A 16,029-nucleotide genomic window follows, 5' to 3' on the forward strand; every position below is an offset into this window, starting at 1 on the left:
AAACCAGACCGCTGGCGCCGAGTGAGCGTGCTGCTGTTGAGCTTGTTCCGATAACCCGTGCGTTGACATTATGTTGGGCCACATAAGGTTGCCTCCCAATTCCTCAGATCTAGCAGTAGAGTCTAACCAGCAGCACAGTGCTCGGGTGGAGCGGAGATGCCGCACGGCATAATCCTGGAATTCGGATCCGGATCAGAGCCGCTGACACAGTTCCGAGGAAGGACATCGGCAGGTATCAAGATTGAGGTGCAATTCAGCACTCACATACTCGCACCCTCACATTCTGAACGTAAGTACGCATCGGCATCACGAGTAACACGATAGGGTCCTGCGACATTCATCCGCTTCCTGCGCATCTGTATGCAGGCGAAGAATTGGGTCTGCTTGGACACTGGTTTCATCTCTCTTCATCCAGGAACAGCACTCTCGCGGGAGGACGTAGTCCGAAGGCAATCCAGACAGACGCGGGGCACTGGAGAAAATGAGATCAGACCAAGATGAGTGCTGCAACAGATGAATCTAGGTTCCGAGCCGGCCTCTCTAGGTCAGAGCGGAGCATCGTGGGGTCCTCTTTGCGACCCGGGCTGCAGGTGTCACATCTGATGAATCAGAGATATCCTGCTTCGACGGTGTACCATATCTCAGGCTTGACGTATCCCCAGATACATCTGGACCCCCCGTGACAGGGTAAGCCACATGCGTTTTTCTGCCAAACCTGTGCTTGATGCCTCGTTAGCTGGGGGTAGTTCGTTCTGACACGGTCCACACAGCGACCTAATTGTCAAGCTTAGTAGTGCGACACGAGTCGGTGATTCAGATGATAGAAAAAAGATCAGAAAGTGAGGGGATCCGCGACGACAAGAGCCATCAAGGCTCCTGAAAGCCCCTCGCGAACCCCTCCTCTTGTCGATCTCAAACTGCTTCAAGGCTGGCACTTTAGATCGCAAACTGAGTTTGAAGCAGTGTTTGCTAGGTACGATACCCGTTGCCGGCTGTTGCGAGCATCACACACAGGCGATCGACCTCTTCACTGGCTGGTCTTATTGATGTCAGTTGACCCCTGCTCGGCGAAGGAAGCTTAAACAATCCACTTGGCGTAAAGCTTGGCGTAAAATGTGGAGATTGACTTGAGATCCTTGAAGAGGCTGACTTGGGCGTTGTTGGAATGTCTGTGTCAGTGACGATCATGCAGGTGGGTAGGGTTGGTGCTTCATGCGGGCATGAAAGCCGTTTTGAGGGCGGAGACCCGTGCCAATGTCCAGCTTTGCTCGTTTCACTCGGACCTGGCATTGTAGTGTCAAACTCCGAGCGACAGCCACTGCAGCAAAGAGGAGGAGCAAAACAATTCGAATATGCTTGGCGACGCTACCGGTATCGTGAGACCCAGGCAAAGCGAGGGGGGTCGGGCGAGGCTGGCTGATAGCCCACGTCATTTCCGTCTCGCAATAGGCCCCATCGATACCAGACAGCGCTGACGGGCTTGGAAGGTTCAGACCGCCGATGATACTCGAAGCGGAACGAGTCGAACTGGGGGCGAGTCAATCCAAGTGTGAAAAGTAGATGCCGAGTCTGTCAGCATTGAGTGAGAAAAGGAGTAGAGTTGGAGATTGTGTGCCGAATGCCGAGAGTGCCGGAAGGCAAATGTTGGGCCAGGGGTCGGGAGCATCGAGGTGTGTGGGTGGTCCAGAGAGAACGAGAACGAGGCAGGAACTCAACCGTCAGCCTCGCTGGAAGGAGGACGTTGAGCCAAGATTTAGATGGGCTGATGGCGGGAAGATAAATGCGAGATGCTTGAACTCTTTAAGCTTGAACTGGGGAGCGAAATATGGTTGATTAGGGATTTTGAGTAGGATGAATCAAAGACAGGTGATCTGTAAACATAATCGTACGATTTTGACGTGCAAGACCGCATGGATGGGCTCATGGAATGCTTCTTTGCTGGGAGGTGTGAGCGTCTGACACGCAGCGCAGAAGGGAGGACATGGAAGCAGAGAGACTCTGGGCCAAGAACGCAGTGTCATTGGACTAGAGCGCTGCACATGGCTTAGACTTCCCGCTAGAGCAATCGACAGCCATCCAGCAGCCATGATCCATCTGAAGGATTCAGGGATAGACAGGGGAAGGGTGAGACGGGGGCGGATGGCAGGATAACGACGCTGCCTGGGTGCGAACCTTGCTCGGGCGACAGGTGGGTTGGGTCATGGATGGAATCACGATACGTAGGCTGACAGGTGTTGACGCTGTTGAGTAGGGTTTGGGCGGGCGTGTGTATCAAGCTAGAGGTAGCATGGCGTTCTATGGTTCCTGGCGTAAGTTGTGAGGGAGAGAGTGAAGTGCGGGCTGGCAGAGAGCGAGCCGCGAGCGTGCTGAAGGTTTCATGACGGGGATAAAGTGTGGATGAAGGGCCGATGTGCTGGGATGACAAGTTTGGAGATTTGCGGGTGATGCACGGGCCAAGACGACCAAAGGAGGAAAGAGAAGGGGGCCTGTCCCTGCTGCTTCGGTCAACAGGCGTAGTGTACGGAGTACGTACTGCGTACAAAAACGCAGGAGCGATGCTGATGGGGACCTGCCGCACCCTCAACGCATGTGTAACTCTTGTCCCATGCCGCCAAGCCCGAAAGAGACTAGTGGGAATGTGGGGGTGACCCCTGGGCCCTGACACCCTCCGTTCCTCCCACCTGTCCTTCCGTCCTTTATTTTTTCTGTGCCTTCTGTTGCGGTGCGGTGACCGCTCTTACCTTACCTTACCGTGCTTGTCTCGTAGAGTGGTAGAGTGGGCAAGAGCTTAACCGGGGCAAGGCACGATGTACATTTTAGGTTGGAAAACGGAAAGGGTTCCCCGGATCATCTTTGAAGGGAGAATAGAGAGTTAGGCGAGAGAGTCAGTCGATACCGTACGGAAGGAACCTTCAATCTGGCATGGAAGAGACGGTGAAGAGTGTTTGGACCTTTGAACTCAACTTTCGAAGGTGCCCTTGTGCCGTGGGTGCGTGATAGGTCAACTCCAGGGAAGCTTCGAGGGTGATGCTTTCTCATGAGGGTAGCTCTAATTATTCACGTAGCCAATGGCTTCCCGTCGTTGTGTTGCAAAGTTGCAATTCGCAGCAAAAGGGTAATGAGAACTATGTATCTGGCTTGGCCTCACATCATGGTTGAGCCTATTCAAAGCAACATTCCTATCGTCTTCCTTGCGAGATGGGGAAGCAATATCGAATATTCCCTGCTAGCCACATGCTGGGCAGCTGGGCAAAGACCCCCAGATAGAAAACAGCTCACCTTCAGTGGCCGGATCACTCTATAATTGCATCGGTAGTGCAGCGGCATGCAGCTGTAGCGCATCTCGGTAGCACGATGCCATCACACTGGAGTTTTTAATAGTGTCTTTTTTGCGGGTTGTCCTTGTGATGGTATTCAAGAATAGTTCCTCAATGCCCCATCGTTGTGCAACCAGCGAATCCTGTGTCACCAAAATCCAGCCACCGCAGCTCTCCCGTGAGGTGTGGTGTACGGAGGAAGGAGCGGTGCTCGCCTCACCTGGTGGTCGGCGACTTCCCTCAGCAACCGTTAAGCGCCCAGCAACATGGGCCCGGCCGAAACGGGTCTGGCGTCCGTGTTCCAAAATTAAAATCAGCCAACCACCGGCCGCCGTTGCGTCTCCCGTCACCTTCCCATCTGTCCACTTTGAGATCCGTTCCTCTAGGCGGGCGGCAAGAAGGAGGCAGGTGGTGGCCAATTTGACCGTCAATCTGAGTTTCTGTGGTGCCCGACACAACGTCGCTGAGAGGAATTGGACAACGACCTCCCGACCGCAAATCATCATTCGTGCATACTGCTCCGTAGTCGTACAGCTGGCTAGGTAGCTAAAGTACCTTGCCAATGCCATGCCATGCTATCCGAATGGCCCATCAGCGGAGAACCAGACGACAGGCCATCCAGCATGGAGAATGGGGGGATTGGATGGCGGATATGAGGACCTCGACTCGTCATCCTCGTTTGGTTGTTTTTCCTTTCTTCCCTTTGTTTTCCCATTCCCTCCATGATCCATCCACATTCCATCCTCCTCCCAGCAGTCTGGTAACCTATTGCCATTTTCGGTCTGAATGTCGTTGGTTCCAACAAACTTTCCAACGAGACAAAGCTAAGCGCAACCGCCATACCCAACTCTTGTTTAACAGACGCCAACCCGTACCGATCAAGAGAAACGACCCTTGTTCATCGTATTCACTGTGTAGCGTAGCGTAATAGCGCATACCCACACTTTGCATTCGAGCCGCATTGTCAAAGGGGAACAACACAGGCAACGCTGCACACAAAAGCGCAAGAGAAGGGGAAAACGGCCCCTCCCCTGTTGCAACCGAAACGTCAGAATAGCCTCGGGGCCCCCTCGTCAAAGCGCCTCTAACAGAAGTCGTCTCAACTCCGCCCACCACCTGTCGCACCTGGCCCTGCCGTCTGATCAGTCTCGCCTCTCGGATCGGACTGATACAGCTCCCTCCAACTGCGAAACCCCTCCAACGTCTGATCTACCGAATCGTCCAGTCCACCATCGTCAAACCCCTTGTCCCGTCCTCGACAGTCGACAGTTCGCCCCCCCGCCACCAAATCGCCCTTTTTTCATAATTCACATCGCTGCGCGGGACGAACACTAACACTGCTACCCTGTTCAACGGCTATTGACGAGGTTTCATGGACACCTGACATCCGAAAGATTAGTCCCGACATCATCACCCACCCCTCCATCCAATCCTGCACCGAACCGCACCATCGTCAAGCCCCCTCCACCACTTTTCGTCGCCGGATCCAAGTCTATCCATCCGACAGCACCAGGCTCCCCCGTTCATCCCGGGCATTTCTCTTTGCCAAAGAACCGATTCCCGCCCTGTGCAACCCCGGTCAATCGAACCTCACGCGGTGCCAAGTCCACAGACGCCATCGCTCGAACTTCGACTGCCGTCCCGACTCGCCTCATCTCTTTATGACTTTCCCCCCACCCGCCGAAAGCTTCGTCTCGTCTTCTTCCACCTCTTCTCCTTCACCCTCATTTCTCTCTTCTTCTTCTTCGTTGAGTCTCGCTTAGGTCGAAGAGTCAAGAGTCAATTCCCGAGCCCTTGCGACCAACGAGATTCCTTTCTTTCCTTCGCTGCTGGCTCAGATCATTCTTTTTAACCTTTCCAACTTTGCTTGGCTGGAGTCTTTTATTTTCGCTTCTTTTGCTCGTCGACTGCACCACTTTAGGTATTATAAGAGACGTTTTTAATACGGGGACTGAGAAGTAAAGAGATTGGAACCAACAGACTTTGGCATCGATACGAACGTGGTTATTGGATTTGCTGGGATTATTTGCTACACCATCGCCCGACGCCCACACGAGCCGCTACCGATACACCCAAGGCCCGACCCCAACCGCCAACTCGTCGGTACTGTCGCAGGTCGACACCCTAATACAGCTACGAATAGGAGGGCAATCGAAATCGAAGCAAAATGGCGGGTGACCTGACCTTCGGGGTTCTGGTCAAGAAGCAGTTTACTGCTCAGAAGTTGGCCTTCCACTTCCTCTTCTGGACCTTTCACTTTGGCATTTTCGCCTATGGATGGTAAGCCTCCATTCGCACGACGTACTCTGTCGACAACTAGACACTAACCCCTCTCTAGGTGGAAGCAGGCAATGGACGCGAGGCTGGCTGGTCTGAACACTTTGCAGTACTCGGTCTGGATTTCGAGAGGTGCTGGTTTGGTCCTTAGTGTCGATGGAATGCTCATCTTACTCCCGGTCTGCCGAACGGTCATGCGATGGATTCGACCTAAGCTTCGCTTCCTGCCTCTCGACGAGAACCTCTGGCTGCACAGACAATTGGCGTATTCCATGCTTGGTTTTACCATCTTGCACACCTCTGCGCATTACATCAAGTAGGCTTTAAACTTATACGGCACAGTACCCACTTACTGACATATGCGCAGCTTCTTCAACGTCGAGAGAACTCAGATTCGTCCCGTCACGGCTATCCAGATTCACTACGCCCAGGCAGGTGGTGTTACCGGCCATGTCATGCTGCTGTGCATGCTTCTGATGTACACCACTGCACACGCTCGTATTCGCCAGCAGTCATTCGAGACGTTCTGGTACACTCACCACCTCTTCATCCCCTTTTTCTTGGGACTGTACACCCACACCACTGGCTGCTTCGTGCGCGATACCGCCTTGCCGTACTCTCCATTTGCCGGAAAGGATTACTGGGACCACTGCATCGGTTACCTCGGTTGGAGATGGGAGCTTTGGACTGGAGCTTTCTACCTCATGGAGCGTACCTACCGTGAGGTCCGCGCTCGCCGCCGCACCAAGATCACTCGTGTTGTTCGCCACCCTTACGGTTAGTCTTTGCTGTGCCACTCATACTACTCGTGATACTAAATGATTTCCAGACGTCGTTGAGCTGCAGTTCAATAAGCCCTCGTTCAAGTACAAGGCTGGCCAGTGGCTCTTCCTCCAAGTGCCTTCTCTTTCGAACTACCAATGGCACCCCTTCACTATTACCTCTTGCCCGTTCGATCCTTATGTCTCGGTCCACGTTCGCCAGGTCGGTGACTTCACTCGGGCTCTTGGTGACGCTGTTGGTGCTGGTTCCGCTCAGGCAAAGCTTTACGATGGCGTTGATCCCATGGGCATGTACGAGGTTGCTCTTCAGAACGGCCAGCAGATGCCTGATCTCCGCATTGATGGCCCGTACGGTGCTCCCGCCGAAGACGTTTTCGAAAACGAAATCGCTGTGCTCATCGGCACTGGTATTGGCGTTACTCCCTGGGCCTCCATTCTCAAGAACATCTGGCATTTGCGCAACAGCCCGAACCCGCCAACCCGTCTTCGCCGTGTCGAGTTCATCTGGGTCTGCAAGGACACTGGCTCTTTCGAGTGGTTCCAGACCCTACTGTCGTCACTTGAAGAGCAGTCCAATGAGGCAGCTCGCGTTCCTGGCAGCTCTGGCGTTGAGTTCCTGAAGATTCACACCTATCTTACTCAGAAGCTGGACATGGATACCACCCAGAACATTGTGCTCAACTCGGTTGGATCAGACCACGACCCTCTGACTGAGCTCAAGTCCCGCACGAACTTTGGTCGACCCAACTTCTCCAAGCTTTTCACAACCATGCGTGATGGTATTCTGGACAGAACATACCTCAACGGCTTGGAAGGCAGTATGCGCACGACTGTCGGTGTCTACTTTTGCGGTCCCTCAGTAGCTGGTAAGTATCATACTCTCATCTCTCTCAATACTCTTGCTAACGAATCATGTAGCTCGCGATATCAAGCAGGCTTGCAAGGATGCCGACGTCCGCGAAGTCAACTTCCGATTCTGGAAGGAGCACTTCTAAGCTCTGAGATGGCTGAGATAATGAAAAGTAAAAGTCAAAAAACGAGGAGCCTTGGCGAAAGCCTCGAGTTCTGTACGTGGAGGAGAGTCTCACACCAGGACACGACGACATCTACAGCTACCAGAAGCTTCTCAGCAGTGGTACCGCGGGAAGCAGCGCTCCGAGAGGAGAGCTGGCCGAATAACGGCGAGCGGAAAGGCGTTGTCTGGAATGCATTAAGAAACCCCCTCAGCGATGTGCATCATCTCATTACTTTTTGCCGCCATCCGCGCCCTCACCTTATTATTTCTTATGATGGGCGGGGTTGGCAGGCGGTCAATGTTCTCTCATATATATACAAAGTCCATATATCACATTTTTTCAGCTATGGCAACTTGTTCTATTTTCCGGGTTCAAACTTTTTATCATGATCTGTAAGGAAAAAAGTGTTCATGTGGCCTAGGAATGGTAGATAGGATAAGTGATAACGATATCATTCGATCTTGCACAGCCACTGCCACTGACTGGTGCGAACCGCTGTCATAAGATGACGTGAACGCCGTTGGCAAGAAAAAGGTGCGATTACTGAGCGGTGACAACGTAGCAGGGGGCATGCTCGCAATGGGACGAGGATACAGATGGCATTAAGTGCCAGGGAAGAGCTGGGACGGAGGGATTCCATTCCTGCGAAGCTTCCCACCGGAGCGCGTCCGGTCCACGACTCGCCTCAGCGTTCACGGTGCCGGCTAAGCCGTACGCCGTCTTGTTGTTGTTGAGCGAGAGTCTAGACTCCTGGAGTCTTCGCTGGGCTGGTGCCGTTGAGTGATATTTGCGTTGATGCATGAGCCTGATCGTGGTCTATGTGATCAAGTGAGAACTTGGGTTGCCCTCTCTGATGATCGAGTGGAGATGGGTAAAAGGTAGGGGACTCGACCCAGGGGGGGGGAGAAGCTTTGGAGGGACGGAGGGACGGCAGCTTACCTTTTCCTGTGTTGTGGTAGGTGTGGTACGTGCAGGGCTTGGTGTGGACGGTTGTGGTTGCATTTCAAACCGTTGATGTTTTGAGTTTTTTTTTCCCCCCCCCTTTGGACTGCTGGTGAGTGGTTGCGTGGCTTTGTTGTGGGACTGGACGACTGGCTACCTAGTGGAAAGTCCGACTTGTTATCGGTAGTAGTGTATACTTTGCTGTGTATGTATGTGTGATGGTGGTGTGATATCGCAAAAGGTTCGAATGGTTGGGCTGCTGCCCTAATCTTGGGATGGATATGAGTGAAATTCAATTGTACTTGGGCTGCTTTCGTCGCCTTTGGTCGTATGTTACGTCCCCCATGAGATCACTTGCGTTGTAGTCAGCTCCTGGTAGAGCGGGAATAGGGGGCTCGTGAGAAGGTTTGGGAAATCTGGGGACGGCGGCTGTGATGGGTTGAGATGGGATGTGACGGCACACTTTGGGTTGACGTTGACGTGTTTTCTTGACTGAAGCTTAGTCGTGGGCCGATGGGGTCTCCACCGGAAGGAGGTGGAGGGTTCGAGTGAGTCGCGTGAAAGGTTGGGTGCAGAGACTTAGCTGTGAGTTGAGGCGGGCGAGGTAGGCAGCGGAAGGTGAGATGGATAGGATTAGAACTATTGCTGCCGCGAGTCGTTCGGGAGGATACGGTGGGGCGAGCGGACGGACGGACGGACGGAAGGACCGGGTGGACGTGAGGGTTATACGGATGGTGTCCGGGTCTAGGTGGAGTTCGGACGGGCTCCGTGTCGCTAGCCGTGTCCCTTATTTGTTCCTTTCCACTTCTGGTTTTTTGTTTGTTACTTTCTTCCTTTGCCATGCTGTTGAGTAGTCAACACCTCTTGAGTGAGAAGGCTCAGGATAAATAAATGGCCTTCAGAATTCGCACTTGAGAGATACGGGTGGTTTCTATCATCCCATCGGCACAGAGTAGGTAGGCAGGTGGGCCCGTGCTAGTGCTCGTACTCTCGAGGTGTCTTCTTGGGACGGATGGATTTAGATCATGTAACCGTGCGAAGTCTTTTAGTCTTGCAATGTGGTTATGGAGGAAATTCCGTCCCAACATCGTGAGAAATTTGTTCGAAACAGCTTACGTGGTTGCGTTGGTTGGTATTTTTAGCCATTTTCCCGCTTTCATCTCAGATGGTCTGGTCTGCGTCGGCCAGGGTAGTAGCTTGCCCGATGATGAAATGAAGACTGAGTCTTGTTAGAATTTAGCGAAGGACGTAGACTGATACTTGGTTTGCGTTTGCGGGAGATTGGGGCCGTGTATGATGGTACGGACGACGCTTCGGGAGTGAGGTTATTATGCCTCCTGGCTGTGATTACGGTAAAATATGTTAATTCGATGGGGTTGTGTTTGCAGCTCTATGGGCGTAAAGGTGGTGGCACCTTCATTTGAACGACAATGGAATCGAGGTAAGGCTTATTTTAAGAAAATGCTATACCTTCTGGGAGATGGTAGGACTCCTTTGAGGAAGAAAGTTGTCTTGGTGTTATATGTCCTTGTCTAAAGGCGGTCCTCCCAATTGACTTATTGAGCCCTGGCGGCGAAATCCATAGCCTGGGCCGTATAGATCGTTTTGACTCCCGGACACAAAGACTTGATTCAAACGTAGAAATCATGAGGAGAGAGGGGAGAGAAAAGGAAGGGGGGGTGGTTAGTCACACCGAATGTTCCATGGGTTTTGACGAGGCTTCTTCTACGAAGCTCACTTTCGTAAATCTTGCCGTGCCGATTGCCTCAACGCACAAGGGTAGACGACAATAATATGGCTTGGACCAAGTTGTTTCGTCTCTACAAAGGATGCATTGAGGTAAACAGGAACAAAGTGATTGGTAGCTTAACTGCTGAAGACTCTTCAGAGCCATATAGAGTCTTCTCTCTGATGTGACCCTGTCCTCAACATTAGGCCTATAGGTTTTCCAATGTCTTCAAAGTAGTAAGGTGGAAGGGAGCAAGGCGACCGAGCTCAAGGTGTCCTGACACCCCAGAAAGACTCCTTGTTTGGGGAGTAAGACTGAAGTCCAACGATGACTTTGGAATCTCAGGCTCTCAAGAGCCATATAGAGACTTGTCTTCTGCCGTGTCCTATCGCTCAAGCCAGACTATAACCTTTCTGATCTGCCTCGACGCACAAGTCTGGGAAGAGTTATGCCAACTCGGCTAAGGTCAAAAAGGCCATTTTGAACATGGAATGAGGGGAGTAAGAATAGAAATATCGATGGGATGAGTGCCAAGTGTTCTTGAAAGTTCGAAAAGAGTCAGTGATGGAGAGGCCCATGTTGGTCATACTCAACTCCCGAAACGGGGACGGTGGGAGCAGCGGATGCTGGTGGACGTCGTGCGAACGAGCCAAGCGGATTAGATAGAGTATGTCTAAGTCTTTGTCTCTTTTGCGTCGTTCGACTTCCTCTCGCACGTACTCATGTCGTCGATGTGTGGGATAGAGACTGGAGTTAGTGAACAGGGTATTGCATGCTGCCTTGGAATAGGTTAGATGGCTAAGGTTGAGAGGTAAGATAAAAGGGCCGACGGCAACTAGCCACATACAGAATGAAGCCCCGAAAGACGAGCATTGACGCCTAGAACCAACTAGTGGTGCGGCCAGGCTAGAATTCCTGATTAAGACTGTTATGAGCCTACTTATGGTAATTAGTGATACATCTCTATTCTGGGGACTATAGCGAACACTTGCAATAGCGAGCTCTATTTAAACGTACCTGGATTTAATAAATTCGAGTCGAACGAAGCAGAACACATCGGAGTAATAAAGTACAACCGAGATGGGCTCGTGGTAGCTCAGCCACCGGCTCCTGTCGGAGGTCCCAATTCGAACCAGCAGGCACCGAGGCAGCCTTGGCACTATCGATGAAAATACAAGCAAAAATCAACGTCCATACTACGTACCCTTACTTGGGCCGTGAATGTTCGTGGGGAATACGTTCGAGCCGAAGCGAGGTGACGCAAATGAGATTATAAAAGTTCTTTACTAAGCGGCTCTTATTAGGTCGCGATTATTCGTAACAAATACTTTTATACTAAATAGTTACTTTTAACGACTTCCGTACCTATGGACGTATAAAACTGTGTCCTTAAAATACGCCCATGTCTAAAGAACTACATCGCGTTTTCTATATACAAGAGGGTGAGGAGACGAACTTGTTATAAGAAGAAGAGGCCGTCACCTTAGTTAGCAATACGACGAACTGCGCTATGTTTATCACGGCCGGCAAGGTTTCCAAATCCAGGTAGCACGTTCAAGCTAAAATAAAGTCAAGTAAACAAGGTAGCAAGCGTCCTTAAGCAGCCTTAGTAAGTACCCCTCGTTAAAGTCGTGGTTGTCAGTAACGAATACGTTCGAGCCAAAGCGTGGCAAAGCGAACGAGATGATGAGTGTCCTTAGACAGCTTTAATAACTGAAAGAGACGTTTGAGGTTAGCACCCTTGTCCCCTGGTCTCTTACCTTTGACGTCCGCTGAGACTGGCTCTACTTGCAACCATTGCAAGTGGTCGCATGGGCTCCTGTTGTTGTCATCTCTGAAGTGAATTGAACGCGTTTTATAGCTGGGGAAACGATTGCTATCAGCCATCTTATGAGTTGTAGATACTCGCTAGTCTCATCCCCTCACTAGCGACATTGGATGTCCTCCATCCAGCCTCTCGTCTAAAGCTTCCTCGCAAGACACCTCAACCTCACATAGCTAATCATCTCCCCATCCCCCGGAATCTTACAAACATGTCTCAACACCTCCACAATCTCCTTCACAGTCTCCTCCCTCTGTCCGCCTTCCTCCGGCACCGCATCCAACAGCTCCTTGCCCATCAACCTTACCCACCCCTCCACGCCGCCCTTATCAGCCGTCGTCGGCCTCCACTCCCGCTCAACTTTCAACACCTCCCACCCGCCGACCTCCTTCTCGAGCACCGTCCTCAACCACTCTTCGTCCGGAAAGAACCAGGGGTCCACGGCGACGGCCTTCTCCATGCCCACGCGCCGCGCGACGGCCATGACGATGGCGGTGCGCATCTCGGCTACGTTGCCCAGCCCACCCATTTCAAGGGCGAAGGTAGCGCCTGGGAGGAGAGCATCGCGGATGGCGGTGAAGACGGGGATGTGGGACCCGGGGGGCCGGAGGATCCAGTGGAGTGCTGCATTGGAGAAGGCTTTTGTGAAGGTTGGGGTGTGGAGGGTTGGTGTTGAGGAGGTTGTGATTCTTGTTGCGTCGAGGACTGTATGGGTAATATGTTAGTCAACGTTCGAGTTGCTCCAGTATGTCTGGGCAGTATGATGAAGAGAGGAGGGGGTAAGTAGAGCTGTACCTTCGAATTCGCAGTTTGAGAGGCCAGCTGCTGACACGGCGTTTTTGGCGGCGGAGATCATGCCTGGGGAGGCGTCGATGCCGTGGAGGGAGCCTTTTCCTTGGGAGAGGACCTTGCCGAAATCGACGTCGAGGACGCCGTCTACTTGATCATCAGTCTTATGTTCCATCAGGCGGCCGTACTGGCATTGGGTCTGATGGATAGACGTCAAGTGGACTGAACTCACCACCGCAGCCGACATCGAGGATGACATCGTCCTTTTGCACGTCGAGCCACTGCACCACTTTGGTCGCCAACTTGGGTACGAAGGAGGCAGAGTGCTGGTAGGCCTGAACGTTTGCGTTAGTCCCAGGTCGATTGAGGACGGTATGCTTGAGGCATTGATGGTGAGCAGGTAAGGGTTACCTCGGATGACCATTTATCCTCTTTTTGTTCAGCCATCGTTGATTTGAAAGATCGGTGTTGATGAGCTCCCCATAAGCGTGTGTGCCTGAGATGAAATTGGTATCTGCGAGAGTGAGAAATGCTGGTTTATATAACTTTCGATGTCTATATCGACTTACACGCAATCTGAAGTTTAAGTGGGATGAGTGAAGTTGGGAGGATGCGACGACCGTCCGAGATCGGACCTGCTCGACGGCCGCACACTGCCCCGCATCTCCCTCCTACGACTAACCTTCACGGCACGGGGATCCGACGTTCAAAATTGCAGCTCACAAACATGACATGGAATTATATCCGGAATCCAATTCGGGGGCTCATGACTGGGTTCTATCCAATGATCTGATTTACATTATACGTCGGTTGCGAAACCGGCGTAGGAAAATGACTTATTCTTCTTGTCTTTAATTGACACAATCATTAGCTACGATGATTTGTCTGCCTCATCACATTGGCTCCAATCTCACAAACTTAGTCAATGTCCAACAGCTTGTACTTTTCATCGCCCAAAGCATCCTCCACCCTCTGCATCAGTGACAGCACCTTCTCCTCCTCCAACCTCCTTCCTACAACCTGAACGCCGACGGGCAGGCCGTGCATGTCCTTGGCATCGTACAGCTTATACGCTCCGTACGCCACGCCATTGAGCTTCTTAATGTTGAAGTCCGCGGGAAGCTGATCCAGGTCCTTGTCCACATGTGTCACGGGGAGAACGCCGGCGGTGTAGTCGAGCTAGATAGTTAATTAGCCACTCATAATCCCCCAAAAATATGGGAAAGGAGTCACAGAAACTCACCAGGTTGAAGAGAAACGTGTATCCGCAGCTACTACACGCATCCTTCATCCCGTCATGCGGCACAGCAGGCGTAGCATTAGGCGGCGTGATCAAAAAGTCCACCTCCGCCTTGTTCCACCACTCAAACCACTGATTCCGGTACGCCTCCCGCCGCGCGACGAGCTTCCAGTTCTCAAACGCCGACTGCGGTCGCCAGTCCCGGACGAGGCCCGCCCAGACGTCGTCGCGGCGGATGTACTTCACCCAGAGGTAGTAGAGATACCGCAAGGGACTGGCAAGGTTCATCAGGAACTTCATCTGCGCGGCGCCCGGGTCGTTCCACTCCCCCGTACGGAAGAAGGTGCTGAACATCTGGCACCCGTCGGCGTTGAGCGCGAGGGCGGCAATCTTGAGGCCCTCGTAGGGGGAGGGCGGGCTGATCTCGACGATTTCGTGGCCCTGCTTGCGCAGCGCGTTCTCCACCATCTCCAGCGCGCGCCGGCACGCCGGGCTGGGGTCCACGACGCCGTCGGTACGCATCACGCCGACGCGGAGCTTCTTCTTGTCGGACAGCCACGTCTTTTCCGTCTCGGAACGCCACGCCAGCGGGTGGACGCTGTAGTCGTACTCCCACGGCTTCATCCCCACCACGGCGCGCGTGAAGTACCGCAGGTCGTCGAGCGTCCTCGTCATGGGGCTGTACACGGACGGCACGCCCTCCTGGCCCGGCATGCTCGTGCAGAAGCCCAGCTTCGGCCACCGGCCCGTGGAGCAGCGGAGGCTGTAGCACCCCGAAAAGTGCGCCGGCGCCCTCACGCTGCCCGCGACGTCGCTGCCGATGCCGATGCGTCCGCCCATGGCGAGGAGCGCGGACTCGCCGCCCGTGGAGCCGCCGGGTGAGTAGCGGCTATTGTGCGGGTTCGTGCAGCGGCCCCAGACGTCGTTTGTGGACTCGAAGCTGAGAAGGGTGATGGGCAGGTTGGTCTTCACGTAGGGGACGGCGCCGGCGTCCTTGAGGAGGCGGACGACGGGCCCGTCGGCGGCCGTCTTGTTGCCCACGAAGCTGCTGAAGCCGACGGTGGTGTCGTAGCCGCCGACGACGATTGTGTCTTTGAGGCTGACAGGGATGCCGGCCAGTGGGCCTTTTAGGTTGACGGAGCCGTCGGCCACCCACTTCTCGGCGGACTCGAGCATGACCTCGGTGAGGCAGTTTGTGCGCTCGTGGGCCTTGAGGGCTACCTTACCGTAGGTTTTGAGAATGTCAATGGGTTGGAGGACGGTCTTGTGGACATCTTGGACGAGTTCCTCGATGGGTTTGTCCAAGATCTGGCGGTCTTGTTGTGAAAAGGGGCCTTTGTAGGCCGTGAGGCGGCGAATTCTGTCCGCGCGTTCGGATTGCTTGAAGTTGCTGTTTTCTTAGTGTTAGTGAACCTCGGGGGTTTTGCGGTTATAGGCACGGGTGGAATGACAGACCAGTCACGACGGTGTTGGAGATAGTCGAATGGATAGACCATCTTGTATGTGTGGAGCGTACTTAGTACTAGGTATGTGTTGCAAGGTTGTGACTACGGCTATGAGAGAAAGGTGAGGCTGGCTTTAACTCTATGAAAGCCCACAATGTCGAGTGAGAACAGTGTGAAGGTTTGTTGAAAGATGATGGATGCAAGATGAGAGCTTGGGACTTATCAAGGGAGAGGAGAGAAAGAGAAGAGCCCGGCGTTGGGGTCAAGGTACTTACACGCTCGGTCACGGGTAGCCGGCGGAGTCACGGGGAAGCCCCGCTCCCCTTATCGGCCGCTGGGGTAAAAGGGCGTAAGGCGCGCTGTACAGACTCTAGAGCCTACTAAGGGTAGGGCACCTTAAGGTGAGGAGAGGTACCTCGCCTGCCACCTTATCTTTGGCCCGCTGATATCCGCCTGAAACTTCCCTGCTGGGCAAGTGAATGCGTCGGTGAGCCGGTGGACCACAACCAACAACACCAGGGCCTCCCCGCATGTTGGGTCCAAGGTGAGCCGAGACGCAGTCCAGCTGCGGTTGCATGTTTCATTATCAAATCGATTCCTCTTCCGTGGGTTCGTGGTATTGAGAGGTCCATGTGTCCTACGGGTTTCCGCAGGTATGTAAAAGAGTGGT

General features: G+C 53.2%; 5 protein-coding genes across 5 annotated transcripts; 2 read left to right on the top strand and 3 right to left on the bottom strand.

Moving 5' to 3' along the window:
- Positions 1-3,298: 3,298 nt before the first annotated feature.
- Positions 3,299-3,886, bottom strand: CCOS01_07070 (uncharacterized protein; the record flags this gene model as incomplete). Its single annotated transcript, XM_060455237.1, has 1 exon — positions 3,299-3,886. One exon carries the CDS (start codon positions 3,884-3,886, stop codon positions 3,299-3,301), a length of 588 nt encoding a protein of 195 aa, XP_060314937.1.
- A 1,598-nt stretch (positions 3,887-5,484) lies between these two features.
- Positions 5,485-7,371, top strand: CCOS01_07071 (ferric reductase like transmembrane component; the record flags this gene model as incomplete). Its single annotated transcript, XM_060455238.1, has 5 exons — positions 5,485-5,597; positions 5,656-5,910; positions 5,962-6,371; positions 6,424-7,242; positions 7,295-7,371. The coding sequence occupies 5 exons, from the start codon at positions 5,485-5,487 to the stop codon at positions 7,369-7,371; spliced, it is 1,674 nt and encodes a 557-aa protein (XP_060314938.1).
- Positions 7,372-7,379: 8 nt separating this feature from the next.
- CCOS01_07072 (uncharacterized protein) lies at positions 7,380-7,781 on the top strand (the record flags this gene model as incomplete). The annotated part of the gene is made up of 1 exon (XM_060455239.1): positions 7,380-7,781. One exon carries the CDS (start codon positions 7,380-7,382, stop codon positions 7,779-7,781), a length of 402 nt encoding a protein of 133 aa, XP_060314939.1.
- Positions 7,782-12,024: 4,243 nt separating this feature from the next.
- On the bottom strand, positions 12,025-13,121 carry CCOS01_07073 (methyltransferase; the record flags this gene model as incomplete). The annotated part of the gene is made up of 4 exons (XM_060455240.1): positions 12,025-12,590; positions 12,681-12,821; positions 12,907-13,009; positions 13,086-13,121. 4 exons carry the CDS (start codon positions 13,119-13,121, stop codon positions 12,025-12,027), a joined length of 846 nt encoding a protein of 281 aa, XP_060314940.1.
- A 471-nt stretch (positions 13,122-13,592) lies between these two features.
- Positions 13,593-15,410, bottom strand: CCOS01_07074 (amidase; the record flags this gene model as incomplete). The annotated part of the gene is made up of 3 exons (XM_060455241.1): positions 13,593-13,853; positions 13,918-15,304; positions 15,370-15,410. 3 exons carry the CDS (start codon positions 15,408-15,410, stop codon positions 13,593-13,595), a joined length of 1,689 nt encoding a protein of 562 aa, XP_060314941.1.
- Positions 15,411-16,029: the final 619 nt, after the last annotated feature.

This window comes from Colletotrichum costaricense, assembly GCF_030867565.1.
Source record: "Colletotrichum costaricense strain IMI 309622 chromosome Unknown Scaffold_6.1, whole genome shotgun sequence".
NCBI lineage: Eukaryota > Fungi > Ascomycota > Sordariomycetes > Glomerellales > Glomerellaceae > Colletotrichum > Colletotrichum costaricense.